This window comes from Mirounga leonina, unplaced genomic scaffold (assembly GCF_011800145.1).
Source record: "Mirounga leonina isolate KUSES-001 unplaced genomic scaffold, KU_Mleo_1.0 Mir_127, whole genome shotgun sequence".
In the NCBI taxonomy this organism is placed as follows: Eukaryota; Metazoa; Chordata; class Mammalia; order Carnivora; family Phocidae; genus Mirounga; species Mirounga leonina.
The window spans coordinates 51,799,147-51,815,417 of record NW_023270316.1 but is presented as its reverse complement, the minus strand read 5'-3'; the positions used below and the strand labels follow the sequence as shown (position 1 = coordinate 51,815,417).

The 16,271-nt window shown below is 38.6% G+C and overlaps 1 protein-coding gene across 4 annotated transcripts in view; it reads right to left on the bottom strand.

The window, feature by feature from the left end:
• The window catches only part of NAA16 (N-alpha-acetyltransferase 16, NatA auxiliary subunit), a 64,684-nt gene that overhangs the window by 10,563 nt on the left and 37,850 nt on the right, over positions 1-16,271 (bottom strand). For 3 of the 4 annotated variants that reach the window (XM_035003284.1, XM_035003283.1, XM_035003285.1), the window contains 4 exons: positions 13,502-13,574; positions 10,759-10,928; positions 10,251-10,403; positions 5,231-5,359 (listed from right to left, as the gene is read on the bottom strand). In XM_035003284.1, the coding sequence (XP_034859175.1) occupies positions 5,231-5,359; positions 10,251-10,403; positions 10,759-10,928; positions 13,502-13,574 (525 nt within the window). Of the gene's footprint in view, positions 1-4,251; positions 4,657-5,230; positions 5,360-10,250; positions 10,404-10,758; positions 10,929-13,501; positions 13,575-16,271 lie in introns of those variants that run through there. The other variant, XR_004678907.1, reaches the window with a different exon arrangement.

Below are 16,271 nucleotides of genomic sequence, written 5' to 3'. Positions count from 1 at the left end.
TTTCTCCTCAGTATTCCCCAAAAATCAGCATGGCAGGGTTAAACAGAGCTCTGAATGAAGGTCAAATACATATAGGTTCACAGTAAGTGTTCACAAATCAGACTGTTCTACTCAACTGTAAGTTCTCTGAGGGTAAACCCTGTCATCTCTATCCCTACTGCCTGGCATAGGGCCTAACATTCAGTAAGCACAATTTTTGCCAACTCAAGAGAGAAGCTACTTATCAGGCATGTGTAACCTCTTAATTTCCTACAGCCTCAAATATTTAATCTAAGTGAGGAGAAAGAAATCTATATGGCCAATTTCATAAAGTTGTTAAGAAATCAAATAAGAAGATATTTTAAATTTCACGACACAGAGCATTATGATTTTTTCTCATTCAATAAACTCCCATTAATCTACCAACGTTCCATTTTAGCAATGGTTCTTAATCTGTAGTCTATGTATAAACAAGCATAATACATTTTCCTAAGGACAGAGTTCAAGGCTTTCATTCAATTCTCAAAGGGTCGATAGCCCCAGAAGTTAAAGAACTAATTCCTTACATGGCAAGAAGACAATTAACATCCCTACTTCAAAACAATGTATACTTTTATTTTCTTTCCTATATGCATCTCTACCTCCATCTTCTTACTTTTCCTCTATTTTAGCTTCTCCAAAAATACACAGAAAAATGAATGATTCGATACACAAGACCAGATTAAGCTCTTCTCCTACTTCATCTGTCCTCTGTCCTGGGGGCCAAAGTAACTCACTGTGCAGAAGACACATTAGTAATTGTCCACATCATTTCATAATTTTAGTTGTGTTGGTAATTAGAAATACTCTATACACAGAATTACATTAAGTACCTGAGACTTTAAGGGAAAAATTCTAAGATAAAAAGAATAAGAATACACAGTGTGGAGCAGGGGGGGAAAATGAACCTTTAACATTAGCTGATAACTTTAAGAATCATGCTTTAATAGGTTATCTTTTAAAACTGCATTCCTCTCATCAATAAGAAATCAACTCATAAGAATTAACATGAACCTTTTTTTAATCAAAGGATTACGTATTTCATAGAGCTGTTCGTGGTTAACGTAAATCAAGTTATGTCTAGCACCGTAAGATCTTAAAATTCAATACAACTGAGGAAAAACGGCAATGCCAAAAATCAAGGAATACATAATGCGATGACAACATCTAAGAGATTACAGGACTTTTTTAAAATTGAGAAACATTTATGTGTAAAAAGGCAGACACAAGTTTCAAGAGATACTCTAGCAGCTTTAGCAGATACAGGTGCTAAGTCCAGTCTTAGAGGGAGCCGGAGGGAACCACAAACATTTAAGCCGCCTCTTTATCAGCAACAGCCCACAGGCTGCCTCTCTCCAGTTAGTCTTCCATACATAGGGTAACCAACTTATCCCAGCTTGTCTGCGGCTTTCCCGGTTTTCCAGGGAAAGCCCTGTGTCTTAAGAACGTGCTCTGCCCCAGGCAAACCTGGATGTTGGTCACTCTATAGTAAGCTAACAGTGGTGGACAGGATACGGCTGGAGTACATTAGAAAAAGGAGGATACTAACAAAATAATTTTGCTTTGGGAAGAAATGCTATATTGCAGAATCCTACTTAGAAACAACTAAATAATCTTAGCTTGATTTTCTTTTTTAAAAACTTTTTATTTTGGAATAATTATAGATTCAGGGAAAGTTACAAAGGTAGCATAGAGATACCCGGTATACTCTTCTCTCAGTTTCCCCGTATAAGTTATATCCTATATAACAACAGTTTGAGAACAAAACCAAAAAACTGACATTGGTACAATGTGGGTATATAGTTCTAGGTGATTTTATCACATATGTAGATTCATGTAACTACCACCACAATCAAGACACAGAACTATTCCATCACCACAAAATCTCCCTTACACAACCTTGGGGTGATTTTTTTTTAAGTCTCCAGATTTATAAAACATAAAAATCTACTAGCTGACACAAACAGGTGAAGTTAGTTTCTCCATACTTTAGCCAAACAGTAATACAATATGGTCACCTATCAGCTTTCTGCAGAAACTAGGTACCCAAATTTTAACATATACCTCAGGCTTTTAACTCAATTTTCCCCTCAACATAAACTACTAGTTCTTTTGGGGTGGGGGAGGGGAGGGCAATGCCAGCAGGAATTGCTTAACTTGTCAAAATTAGGCTTGAATCAAAGTAAGACAAGTCAGTGGAGAATTAAGAAATGCTAGTCACAGTTTAAAAGTGTGGACTCCTTTAAGAATTCCCTATTAGTCCCTCTCTTCTCACCCAGAATCTCCCACTCCATTACTTCTCAGAGTTGCTGGAGGAGACCAACAAGAGCTCTTACACAGAAAGGCAACAAAAACCTCTGACTCAAAAATAATAACCAGACCAACTAGGGTAGTACGCAACTCCATGTCCTTTATAGAAAATCTGTCATTATAAAGCACATGTCAATTGGATCAAGATTAAGATGCACTAGAAGATCACATTATGAACTGCCTATGGTTCTGATCTATCAGAAATCCTAGATCTTATCATAAAGTTTTAGAAATATATATTGCTGCTCTGTTTCAGATATAAACCAGCACACTAAAATGATAAGAAACTAATCACCTGGAAAAAAAGGAAAAGAAAGAAATTCTTAAAAGATAAAATAGTTTAAAATTATTCTGAACACAAGTTTATATCCAATATTCTGAAGATGGTTGTTTTGTTTTTAATAAAACTCAAGTTCTAAACAGACTAGGCTGGACTTCATAACCTTTACATATAATCCTACAATCCTCTGAGGCGGGGGGCAAGATGAAAGCAGAACAAGGACTACACTGGACCATTCCAGAATTCTAACATTCTAAATCCAATTACTAAAAGCTCACAGCAATATGTGTCATAGCTGAAACTGCCCTTGGAGAATTCTTGAATGGATTTTTGAAGGCAGAAGAAAGGCCTAGCCCTTATTTGAACTTTTATCTGTATTCATTGAAGGTGAAGGTAAATTGCAAAGTTTTATTTCTGAAAGGTGCTCATTTCTTTACTAAAATACTTAAAATCCAGGCACAAAAGCAACGCATGCACAATATTTATCATAAAAAATCTGTGAATTCTGTAATTACTCTCAAATCCTTACAAATTACATTAAGAATTCTTTTCGATGTTAATTTTATTAGAAATGAATTTTAGCATTAATCAGCCAATAAATATTTAATCACCCTATTTGTACTAAGCATTCACATTTCTACATAAAACCACTAGTAGAGTTAAGCCTTACTTTTACTATGAATTACTCACTATAAAAGACTAGCTTACAAGTGGCATAAGAATAGGCTCCCTTTTTTTTTTTAAGATTTTATTTACTTATTTGACAGAGAGAGACAGCAAGAGAGGGAACACAAGCAGGAGGAGTGGGAGAGGGAGAAGCAGGCTTCTCACCGAGCAGGGAGCCCAGAGCAGGGAGCCCGGAGCAGGGAGCCCAACACAGGGCTCCATCACAGGACCCTGGGATCACGACCTGAGCCGAGAGCAGACGCTTAACAAACTGAGCCACCCAGGCACCCCAGTTCCTTTTTTTTTTTTTTTTTAATCTGTGTCTAGTTCTTTCTCTCCTCAAGCACTAACAAATCCGAAATAAAAACAGTAAAGTTTCTAGCAATAATTATGTAACATGAACAGAAGGTGACAATTTCTGCCGTATTTTAATCTGACAGTCATGATTTTCTTTTTTTCTTCAAAAATGCTTTCTACCAGTCAAATCATATTTCTTGAACTAGACATAGTTGATCTGACATTACAGAATTTTATTTCATGTTACTCAGCCAACATCACTATAAATTTAAGGGAGAGCATAATCTAAATGAAACGTAGTAATGGAACAGCTATTCATCATATTCTAACAATCCTCAGTAAATATTACAAAGGAATATGTAGTCATTAATGTTAGGAGGAGTGGGGCTGAAGCTGGAGATATAATGATGCTAAGGATGTGCAAATTTCACTTTCACAGAAAATGTGATAAATTTCTAGCTATGGTCATAATGGAATTACTGATCCATAAGTATCTTCTCCATTCAGGAAATAATCTATTGTTCACCGAGAACGTCCTGGTTCATACGAATGTTATCTTTCCTCAATAACAAGAAGAATGTGTTTGAAGTGCTAGTCATCTAGGAGTGCTGAAACAAGCTCGTGATCTAGGGTTTTATCACAGAAATAAGAGCCGGATTTAAACGAGAAGGCTCGAATATTGCCTCAATATTTCACGTATCATCTGAGGGCTTTCTATCTTTCAAGGAGAAGATGAGGATTTTCCCCAGAGATAGAGCCATCAGACCCAGGCTTAAAAAGAAAACAAAGAAACCCCCAAACAAACAAACAGACTAGGTTATTTCTGAAAGGGCTCAGGCAGAATCCTCGTTCCAGTTCCCAGCAAAAGCCACCCCCTAAGACTGAGCCTTTCTCCTGGGTCACGTCAGAAGTTTCACACGGGAAAAAGGCCAAAGTGACTGCCGAGTGCAGACATCAGGCTCACCTGACTGCGTCAGCATGGGAGCAGTGGTGCCGACTGAGCCCCCAACTGAGGGCTGCTGAGGACTGCCTCAGGCGCGCTTTTGTGGCTCTTTTCCTCCTGTTGTCCATTTGGAAGGAGAGTGCTTCAGAGATGACAAAGAACAGGAAAACAAAATTCACACAAAGGAAAAGAAAAGTCCCCTCAACTAAGGCACATCACACATAATCCTAACAGCAAGTAATACAATAAGCCTGCAAAGCAGCCACAGACTGCTGTTCGAAGAGAACAAATATCCTGGGAAGACAAACTGGAGAGAGGCTGACTACAGAGCAGATCCTGACGTAAAGGGGAAAGAGGTGGCCATCAGCTTGTGTGTCCTGCTGGGCTAGTGATGAAATCAAACAATGGCCCGATTATGAAATACAAATTCTGAATATATGTTAATAACAGCAATAATGGCTTGATAAATCAATCTTTTCCTTCTTCCTGCAGACCAAATTATGTAGACATGTCACAATCATAACCATCTGAGGATCAAAAAAGCAGTCATCTGTTTGTTCACAACTTCTGAATGTCTGAAAGGCTAAAGATCCAGATTTTTTTTCACAATGAAGTTTCCAAAGTAGTTAGAACAGGTAGATGATCCCATGTAGAAATCAACCTGCTTTTTTCGTCACCTTACAGGAGAAAAATAAAGTCAAAATTCTACAACTTACCCTTTCTACTTCGTGGCATTTTTTCAAGGCATCCCCGTATCTCCCCAAACGCTGGTAAGCCAAAATGCATTCAGTCTGAAACCACATACACTGCATTTCATTTAGATTTTCCATGGCAGATGTTCCTTCCTGAAAAGGAAGCATTCATAAATATGGGAAGCAAACAATAAACGAGATCCTAAAAACCTCATTTTCTCTTTTACGACTATGGCTACAAGTATTACTATGACGATAAATAGCAATAAACAAATATCTCAGGGTGCTTCCAAAGGCTCCTGCTGATTCGAAATTACATAACGTCTTAATTTACCCAGCTCTGTCAGGGTATTCAACACTCTACCCAGAAAAGACATCAGATGGCTGAAGCTAAGTTTTTGAACACCAAAACTTTTATTTAAACTATTTAAGACAGGGGCGCCTGGTGGCTCAGTTGGTGAAGTGTCTGACTCTTGATCTCAGCTCACGTCTTGATCTCAGGGTTGAGTTCAAGCCCTGTGTTGGGCTCCATGCCGGGCGTGAAGCCTACTTAATGAATGAATGAACCATTATTCTATGAAGCACTGCCTATCTTCTTTTTAAGCAGACGCTGTTTAGCCTTTCCTTGATGGCTCAGGGTCACTATGATGTACACCCATTATTGCTGAATCTGTTAGGAATAGTTCCAAGCCTGCTTTCCAGGGTCCCAGTCTCCTCCCTTCATCCTAGGCTATCGGTTGATACTTTCTTCATGTCCATGTGTCTGCTTCCTGTTCCATGCCAGCTCCTCTCATTTGCAGTGACTGATGAAGCCAAATAAGGGTATTTGTGAAGAATACTTGTTAACTCGGGTTCAATGAGAATTCTGAGCAGAGTGTAAGACCTAAAGTACCTAGTTTCAATGGAGGGCCACTGAAGCTTTGTCACAATTTACAAGAGTTATTTCAAATATATTTTATGTGCCCCACCAGGGAAGATGATAAAGGTACATGTACATAAATAATTTCAGTCTTCAGTTCTTTTTCACACTCATTTTTGGGTGACCAGTTCAATTTTCAGCATTCTCATTAAAAGTATAAAAACTGGTTATCTCTCAGTAAATGGAATTATAGGTGTATGCTATTTCTTCCTTATGGTTGTATATATTTTCCATTTTTTGATAACTACATATTTTTGTAAGAAATCTACATTATTTTTCATTTGAAAATCTTTCCTAACTAGAACTGTCCAGCTTGCATCAGCAACTCTGTACAAAAACTCTAAAAAACCTGTGGAAAATCTGCAAGAAGGAAATGTGCCACTTCACTGACTTATTAGCATCAGATAGAATCACTTATAATCAGACGTGAAGTGACTGTTGAAGATTAGCAGTCTTCCTCCTCTGGCTCAGAAGGCTATCCACCACCATTACGGACACGCCTGGCCAAGGAACGAGACTGGCCCAACAGAAGGAGCTCTCCATCCAGCAGGACAACTTGTCAAGAGTAGATGACCAGACGCAATTCTGACAAGCCAGCTGGACCACAGATTACAGAGACTCCTCTCCTCAAACAGCCAACCCTTCCCCTTCCTCATTCTGTGGTGCCTTTTCAGACACATCCTGGCTGAGTGTGGCTTGGGGTGCACATGTGCATGTTGGTTTTTAAAATCACTGGACTTATTCAACTTAAGTTCTGTAGACTCGTTTTACTTGCACTTTCCTTCTCATCTCCGCTCTGGCCTTCCAGGTGGTTCTCTTCTGCACAAACACTGCTGCTTTTACATCTATTCTTGTACCGTCTTCCCATCTCCAAAACTGTGCTGCAGTGCGAAGGGCATGGAAGCGTGTGAGCCCCAGCACTGTGTACTATGTGACCCCTTCAGAGCCTCGATCACCTTGCTGCAAAATGCCAACACATGGTTCAGTGCTACGTGAACATAAACACTATCATGATTTTCCTCATTTTATTTTTCTTTCTCCTAACCTGATACCCATCATTCTTGCTAATGCTTTTCCCCCACAATACATCTACCATTTTGCATCTGTTGATCCTGCGGCATGTGAATTTCAGAAACATTAGTCAGTGCAGTTTCTGCTCCTATTACAATTCTAAAACATGGGTTTTAGTGTCAGAGACCCCTAAGCTAGAATCCTGGCTCCAAAATGAATGACTAGCTGGCTGATCTCCAGCTGGCACAGTACCTGATCACTCTAAATATTTTCTTAACTATAACATGGGACTAGGGCACCTGGGTGGCTCAGTCGTTAAGTGTCTGCCTTCGGCTCAGGTCATGATCCCAGGGTCCTGGGATTGAGCCCCGCATTGGGCTCCCTGCTCAGCAGGAAGCCTGCTTCTCCCTCTCCCACACCCCCTGCTTGTGTTCCCCCTCTCGTTGTGTCTCTCTCTGTCAAATAAATAACATCTTTAAAAAAAACCACACAAACTGTAACATGGGACTAATGATATCAGAGGACTGGTAGGATTAAGTGAGATTATGGATATAAAGTACTTAGCTCAGTGCTTAGTAACTGTTAAAGCTACTTTCTATTTCCCCTTACAAATGGTGTACAAATTATTTGCATTACTCTAAATATGAAAAAGTAGAATTCAGGCAGGTTCAGAAGAAAAAGCCATTTTTATGATGACAAAGAGACAACAAATGGTCTATAGGTAGTAGCCTTTAATGAAAATTTAAATGAGTGAGATATATATATATACACACACATATATACACATATTACACACACAGATATATACACATACACACACAAATATATCACACATTTAAATTTTCATAAAAGGCTACTACCTATACACCGTTTGTTGTCTCTCTCTAATAAATACACATAACATATATTTCATATATATAACATATATGCATATACGTGAGATATCTGTATATATGACAGATTATTTATCAATACCTACTAACACCAGACTTAAATTTATGCCACTTGGATAGTACAAAATGAGATCTTACTGTTTCCCTGATTACTAATGAAAGCAACTTTTTTGGCCATTCCATTTTCCACTTCTTTTTTTTTTTTTTTTTAAAGATTTATTTATTTATTTATTTGAGAGAGAGAGAGCAGGAGAGGGGGGAGGGTTAGAGGGAGAAACAGACTCCCTGCCGAGCAGGGAGCCCGATGCGGGACTCGATCCTGGGACTCCAGGATCATGACCTGAGCCGAAGGCAGTCGCTTAACGAACTGAGCCACCCAGGCGCCCCATTTTCCACTTCTGTGAACCAACTATTCACATGCTTTGCCCATGTTTCTCTTGTCTTTATCTTATTGAGGTTTAGTGTATTTTTGTTTCTATGACATTCTTCTAAGTAGTTAAATTTTCACAATAAAAGCTCAAGCCATTCTGTGACTTCTAAATTACAGGAGGTTTTTATAAACACCCTGACACAACCAGAATCTAGTTAACATTTAAGGAAGGTGGTACACTGGGACTGTATTAGGAATACCTTAGTATCACAGGGCACAGTACCAACTTACTTTCATCTAAAATCACTTACTCACAAACACCAGCACTAAAGCCCTCCACTGTGTATGTAATGTGCACTTGTAGGTAAAAATCATTTACTCCCAAGTATCTTCATTAAAGGTAGGAAATTATACTTGGAAACATGGTTTCCTCATTATGCCTCAAAGTCACATTCAATGTGTATTAAATAACTATTTCAGTGAATTCTTTGTGAAGTCTTTATAAATTCTTATTCCATCATATGGACTGGAAATACCTTCTCCAATTCTATGGCCTACCTTCTTATTTTGCTTATGGTTATTTTTGTTATAGGTGAACTTTAATTTTAATATGGTCAAATATATTAATTTTACTCTTACACTTAAGGTTTTCAGTGCCTTAAGAAATGCTTCCTACCTCAAACTCTAAAGATGAATTACAATACTTTCTTTAATCAAGATGCAACTGATTTATGTGCACTAGAAATATGTCATTTTGTCAATACAAATAACTCATTGTGTCAGCAATGTCTTTCCAGCTCTGATTCTGAAAGCACCTCTGGCTATATACCAAGTTTCCAAATATGCGTGAATCTGTTTCTGACCTTACCTGTTCCATTAGTCTACATATATATATATATTTTTAAAGACTTATTTATTTATTTATTTATTTGACAGAGAGAGAGAGACAGCAAGAGAGGGAACACAAGCAGGGGGAGTGGGAGAGGGAGAAGCAGGCTTCCCGCTGAGCAGGGAGCCCGATGCGGGGCTCGATCCCAAGGCCCCAGGATCATGACCTGAGCCAAAGGCAGATGCTTAACGACTGAGCCACCCAGGTGCCCCTAGTCTACATATATTTTTAACCATAAACTTATTATTTTCATAACAAGATAGAAAGTCCATGTGGTAAAAGATATGTAAGAATGGTGAAGGAGGGAAAGGAAAGGAATAGATGTTTAGCCCAACAATTTTGGAGAATTTAAATTCTAAAATGCCAGAGACTATAGTCCACAAATGTTAGTCCTTTTTTTTAAAAAAAGATTTATTTATTTGAGAGGGAGGGGCAGAGAGAGAGAGAATCTCAAGCAGACTCTGCAGAGAGTGGAGCCTGACGTGGGGCTTGATCTCACGACCCTGAGATCATGACCTGAGCCGAAACCAACAGTTGAACCCTTAGCCGACTGAGCCACCCAGGGCGCCCCCACAGATGTTAGTTCTACATAGAAAGAATTCTATGAGCAGTTCTGCAACAACTGTAAAAGAGAAATTAAAAAGCTGCCACAAGTTACTAATGAGACCAAAAAGTTGTAAACTGAGTATTACACATAAGCACCGAAGTCTGGCGTATTGCTTGTTTGTGTACAAAGGTATTCTGTTCCCAGTACTGTCTTCCAACCATCCGCCACCAGAAGCATACACACACTCAACCACAGGAAGAAACCATACTCAGGACTCGACCCAGACGGGATTCATACAAATAGTAACAAAATGAATTCTTCTGAATTTTAGTGGCAAAGCTCACAAATCAGCATGGAGCGGAGATTTAACTTTACTAACTCAGAGAAGTGCATGCTCACGAATGGGATCGCCTACCCTTGTGAACTTGGAGCACATTTCCTCCGCTGCTTTTATCATATTTGCTCGGAGCATATACTTTGCACATTTCGAATTGATGAATCTATCAGCTGTGTCCAAAGACTGGGCTTCATCCATCCACTTTGCAGCTTCTTTGAGATTACCTATATGCTTTAAGAAATGAAAGTATTAAAGAAACCACAGTATTTATGACTAAGAGATTATGGGTAAACATGAATAGAAAAAGTTGATAAAGACAAACTAGAAATTTGGTACCATTTCTATCAAATATATCTAGAAATCTTCAGATAAATTACAACTCACATTTACTAAGAGATGTGTCAAGGGATTACCACTGATTAATACACTGATTATACCACTAGGTAACATAAAACTCCCTAGGATTATTAGTGTTAGAAATAGATTATCAGGGTACCCTAGAAGTTATTTTAAATACAGAAAAAACTCCAAGGATTCTTAAAGTGTCAAATTCATCAACTATTGAAAAACACGACTAAGATTTTACCTTGTAAATTTTTGCTTTCATATAGAATAATTCTATTAGAGTTGGAGTACTAGCAATTGCAGCATTAATATAATCCAAAGCCAAAGAATACTGCCCAAGTTTATCAAAGTGCTGTGCCAGGAAATACTGAACCCAGAGCAGTGTTGTCGGGGGTTCCTTCTCCCCATTCTCTGCAATCAAACAAATATAACATTACTATAGAGAAGAAGGCAAAGTAAAGCAAATCACATACTTTCTCCCTCAACGCATGATGAAATTAATAATTATTATAAGAATAAGCAGTAAAAACGCAGAAAAACGATCAATTTCAAAAGAGAAAGGTAGGACTTCATGCCATAAAGTTCAAATAGCAGAGGCCAGGCAGAGAAACAAGATGCTGGTTTCACAGGCTTCTAACCCCTACGTCACTCCGAAGAAACCGTCCTGGGGGAAAGAGGTCAATCGGTCTAACTCTATGAATTCCCTGGCTGAGAATGTAAGGCAGCAGGCCCAGGAAAAGTCAGGGGAAACAGCTGGGTGAAGAGAAGTCCCTAACAACCACTGCGAGACACCCACACAGGCCAGGGCTTTGCATTTCCTAGGTCTCAACGCTACATCAGGGGAAGCCAAAGTTGAAGGGTATGAAGAGACCTTCCTGACAAGATGGAGTGAACCCTACTATGGGATGAAAGCAGTCACCCACAGCCAGCTGAGCTCTATCCTGGTCCCCACTCTGAACCTTGAGCTACAGGAGAGTAGATCAAGAAATACCAAGCTCTCAAAATGGATTTCAGCAGGGAAGACATACAGGTCTGAAATTAGGTAGAAAGAGAAGAAAGAAGAATATACCCACACCACAGGAAAAAAACAGGTTTCCTAGACTAGCTAATCAAATGAAAGAACAATGTAAACACAGAAATTAGCATAAATTAAAACAAATAATAAATAAGGGAAAGAGACAAGCATTTATCTTGTTTTTTTTTTTAAAGATTTTATTTATTTGACAGAGAAACAGCGAGAGAGGGAACACAAGCAGGGGAAGTGGGAGAGGGAGAAACAGGCTTCCCGCTGAGCAGGGAGCCCGATGCGGGGCTCGATCCCAGGACCCCGGGATCATGACCTGAGCCAAAGGCAGACACTTAACGACTAAGCCACCCAGGCACCCCTATCCTGTTCCTTTTATATAAACCATATTTCAGGGGAACCGAATATTTGATGAGGGCAAGTTCTTTATAAGAAGAATTCTAGTTATTAAATGCAGGGGAAAAAATGACTCGAATGAAATAAGGGATTGAGGCAACGGTCCTCAGGGACTGCCAAAATCATCAGGTAAGAGGAACTTTTTAACCAGCAGATCAGGCTGACCACATCTGAACCCGGATCAATCATAACATCACAAAGAGAAACAACCAGAATGTCTTCTGGCTCCAGATGTGAAACAACAGGAAGTACAAAGCATCACGTTAAGTATTCACAAAAAACCTGGATCTAATCAAGCCTGTAAATCTAATTATAAGTTTACAGGAAATATGGAGAGCAAAATATATTAAATGATACCAGGAGAAAGCAATCAGCCAAATCCATAATATGGAACGTTCCATAAGACAAATGACCTTTCAACAAATAGCATTTTGTTTTTTTTTTAATGGGAGGGGAGGTTACTGCTCAAGATTAAAAGACTGTCGGGCGCCTGGGTGGCTCAGTTGGTTAAGCGACTGCCTTCGGCTCGGGTCATGATCCTGGAGTCCCGGGATCGAGTCCCGCATCGGGCTCCCTGCTCGGCGGGGAGCCTGCTTCTGCCTCTGACCCTCCCCCCTCTCATGTGCTCTCTCTCTCTCATTCTCTCTCTCTCAAATAAATAAATAAAATCTTTAAAAAAAAAAAAAAAGATTAAAAGACTGTCAGAGACATAACCAAACGTAAAGTCTAGACCTTTGTTGGAGCCAAATGAGCCAATTATACAGAGACATTTTTTGAGGTAACTGGGGAAACTTGCATGTGGACTGGGTGTTAGATATTATGATACGAGTGTTAATTTGTGTGAGACAGCACCATGGTTCCATCTTCTGTGTAAGTGTTTTAAACAGTTAGATGCACGCTAAAGTACTGACAGGTAAAACAGGATGTCTGCTTTAAAAATACCCCAGAAAAGAAAGTAGACAGAAGATAACTTCAGATAGGATTGGCAAAATGTTGGCCACAGAGGCTGGGTGATGGGGACACAAGGGTTCATTCTCCTATTTACTTCTGTGTCTGCTATTACGAAATTTGTTTCAAACTAACAAAAACAAAAGGGCAGTAACATGTAAAAGACACATGAAGAACTCAGACTAAAGTTACCATCTGCAAGACTGAAAGCATTCTAGAATGTTTTCTAAACTAAGATGCCTTGATTTACATATTTCCCTATAAAGAGAGAAACAAAGGACCAAATCATACAGAATTTAATGTAATAAAAGAATAGAAAGAATACAGAAGTAGGAATTTGGGAAAAATAGGAGTTTCAATATAAACTAACTGTATGATCTTAGCAAGCCACTCAACCTCTCATGTCTGTTTACTCATGTTAAAACAGAGTTAACTCCCACCTCAAAGATGATGGAAAATTTAAATTAAGTAAGACTGAAAGTGCTCTTCTCATTTCATTCACTAATCCAAAAACTATTAAACAGGTATCATGTAGCACATACATAAAATATAAGCTAGTTTTAAAAACTGGATTGAAATGAGTAATCAAATTCCAATTCAATCAATTTAAACTTACCATAAGGGCTAAAAAAGTCACACGTTTTAAGAGAGGCTTCATAATTCGTAACAAGCTCCTGGATTACAGAAATCTGTTAAAGAAACATAGTTTTAAAATTTTTAAATATTTTATTGAGGGTATTGGTATTTACTGTGGAGTACACTAGATTTGGAAACAATGCAGAGGTTTTTTCAGGACTATAAATTAACTAAACTACTAGGGTGTCTGTTCTCCCCCCACCCTCCCCCGGCTCCCCACTGTGTGAGGGGAAAGCAAGAAAAACACAGAAAATTATACTGTTTTCTTTATTAATAGTAAAACAGAATCTCATTAATTTCTCATCCCAATAAGGAGGTTTGAGTTTTTGAAGGACAAAAATTACTACAAAACCTTTTTTTTTTTGCCAACAGTTTATTTGCCTTTTGCTTCTCACTGTTACACTGGGAAATTGTAAACCATTATATATTCAGATTTTCTAAAGCTACTTACTCATAACAAAAAAGTCAAGAGAAATGATCCAAATGACATAGTGATTCAATGGAAAAGGTTAAGTAAACTCTAAACTGGGTGTTTACACTCCCTTTACTTTTAGTGACCATTTTGATGAACAGATGTGCATTTCAACGGCCCCTCACGTAGGACGGAAACACGATGAGCCACACTGTAAACTCTGCTCTGCTCTGAAGATGGCAAACAAAACGTGACATGGATCCGAAGTGCAAGAAAAGAACAGCTTCTATCATACAGCTGGTTTTAAATGCCTATTGATGTTAACTGCTCAGAATGAGCTGGAAAATATAACTATCTCATTTGTGAACTCCAAACAGTAAGGTTTAGGGCGCCTGGTTAAGCATCTGCCCTCGGCCCAGGTTGTAATCTCGGAGTCCCGGGTTAAGCCCCCGGTCGAGTCCCGCATGGGGCTCTAGGCTGAGCAGGGAGCCTGCTGCTCCCTCTAACCCTCCCCTTCTTGTGCTCTGTCTCACTCATTCTTTCTCTCTCAAGTAAATAAATAAAATCTTTAAAAAAAAAAAAGAGTAAAGGTTTTAAAAGTGAAGGAAATCCATTAAAACTTCTAATAGTATTTGACCAATGGAGTATTATTTTAATAGTGACAATTTTAAAGTTTTCTAGTTTTACAACTTGGGGTACCACTCATACCACCAGACAAAAGGAACATACCAGACGGGATCGACAGCAAGAAGCCAGTAACTGTTTTAAGTGCTTTACATGTATTAAGGTAATAATTTTAGTAACTAGTCAACCCGACAGGGCACTGTTTTAGGTACTTTACTTGTATTAACTCACCTCAGAAGAACCCTATGAGGTGTGCACTATTATTAACTTGATCTTACAGGTGAAAGGAAAATAAAAATAAGCTGAAAGTGTACCATGGTGGAGCCAGAATTTAACCCAAGCAACAAGGCTCCAGAAAGTGGCTTCTAACTACTTGGTGTATCAATGAGCGGATGAGGCACGGAACATTTATAACTAATGGGCAATTCTCCTGGACTCACAGGGATACATTAAGACTAGAGACTAAGAGCAAGACAGGAACTTTCCCTGATCAGTTTTAGTGCACAAAACACCAGGTGTGCCCATTAAATCAGCCAGAGCATGGAAAATGGAAAATGATCTCTGTCTGCAAATTAAAGGACCTTACTTGTAAAACCCCTAACAATTCTGGGGTACCGGGGTGGCTCAGTTAAGTGTCTGATTCTTGGTTTCAGCTCAGGTCATGATCTCAGGGTCCTGGGATCGAGCACTGAGTCAGGCTCCATGCTGAGTGTGGGACCTGCTTAAGAGTCTCTGTCTGCCCCTCCCCTACCTCAAAAAAAAAAAAAAAAAAACCCTAACAATTCCAAAAACAACAAAAAACTGTTAAAACTAACAAATGAATTCACCAAAGTAACAGGATACAAAGTCAACACACAAAAACCAGTTGTATTTCTATACAGGAACAATGTATTTCTATACATTCACAATAGCATCAAAAAGAATAAAATACTTAGGAATCAACTTAACCAAGGAAGTGAATGACCTGTATAATGAAAACTACAAAATATGGCTGGAAGACGCAAATAAACGGAAACACATCCCATGTTCATGGATTGGAACACTTAATATTATTAAAATGTCAATTCTTGTCAACTATACTTCAATAAAAAAATTTTTAATGTCAATACTACCCAAAGAGATGTATAGCTTCAATGTGATCACTATCAAAATCCCAATAATGTTTTTTTGTGTGTGTTTTTGTTTCTGGGTGTTTTTTTTTTTGCAGAAATAGAAAAGCCCATCCTAAAATTCACATGGACTCTCAAAGAACCCAAAATAGCGAGAACAATTTGTTAAACAACAAAACTAGAGGACTCACACTCCAGATTTCAAAACTTACTACAGTAGGTTATAATATAGTAATCAAAACAGTGTGATAATGGCATAAAGACTGACATAGGGACTACTGGAATATAACAAACAGCCCAGACTGACATAGGGACTACTGGAATGTAACAAACAGCCCAGAAATAAACCCTCACATATGTGGTCCAAGGATTTTTGACACAGGTGCCAAGACCACTCAATGGGGACAGACAGTCTTTTCCCAAATGGTGCTGGGAAAACTGGATATCCATATGCAATAGAATGAAGCTGGACCCTTATCTAATACCACATATAAAAATTAACTCAAAATGAATAAAGAACCTAAATGAAGGACCTAGAAAAATAAAACTCTTAGAGAAAACATAGGACAGAAGCTTGATGACACTGGATACAATGATTTCTCGGA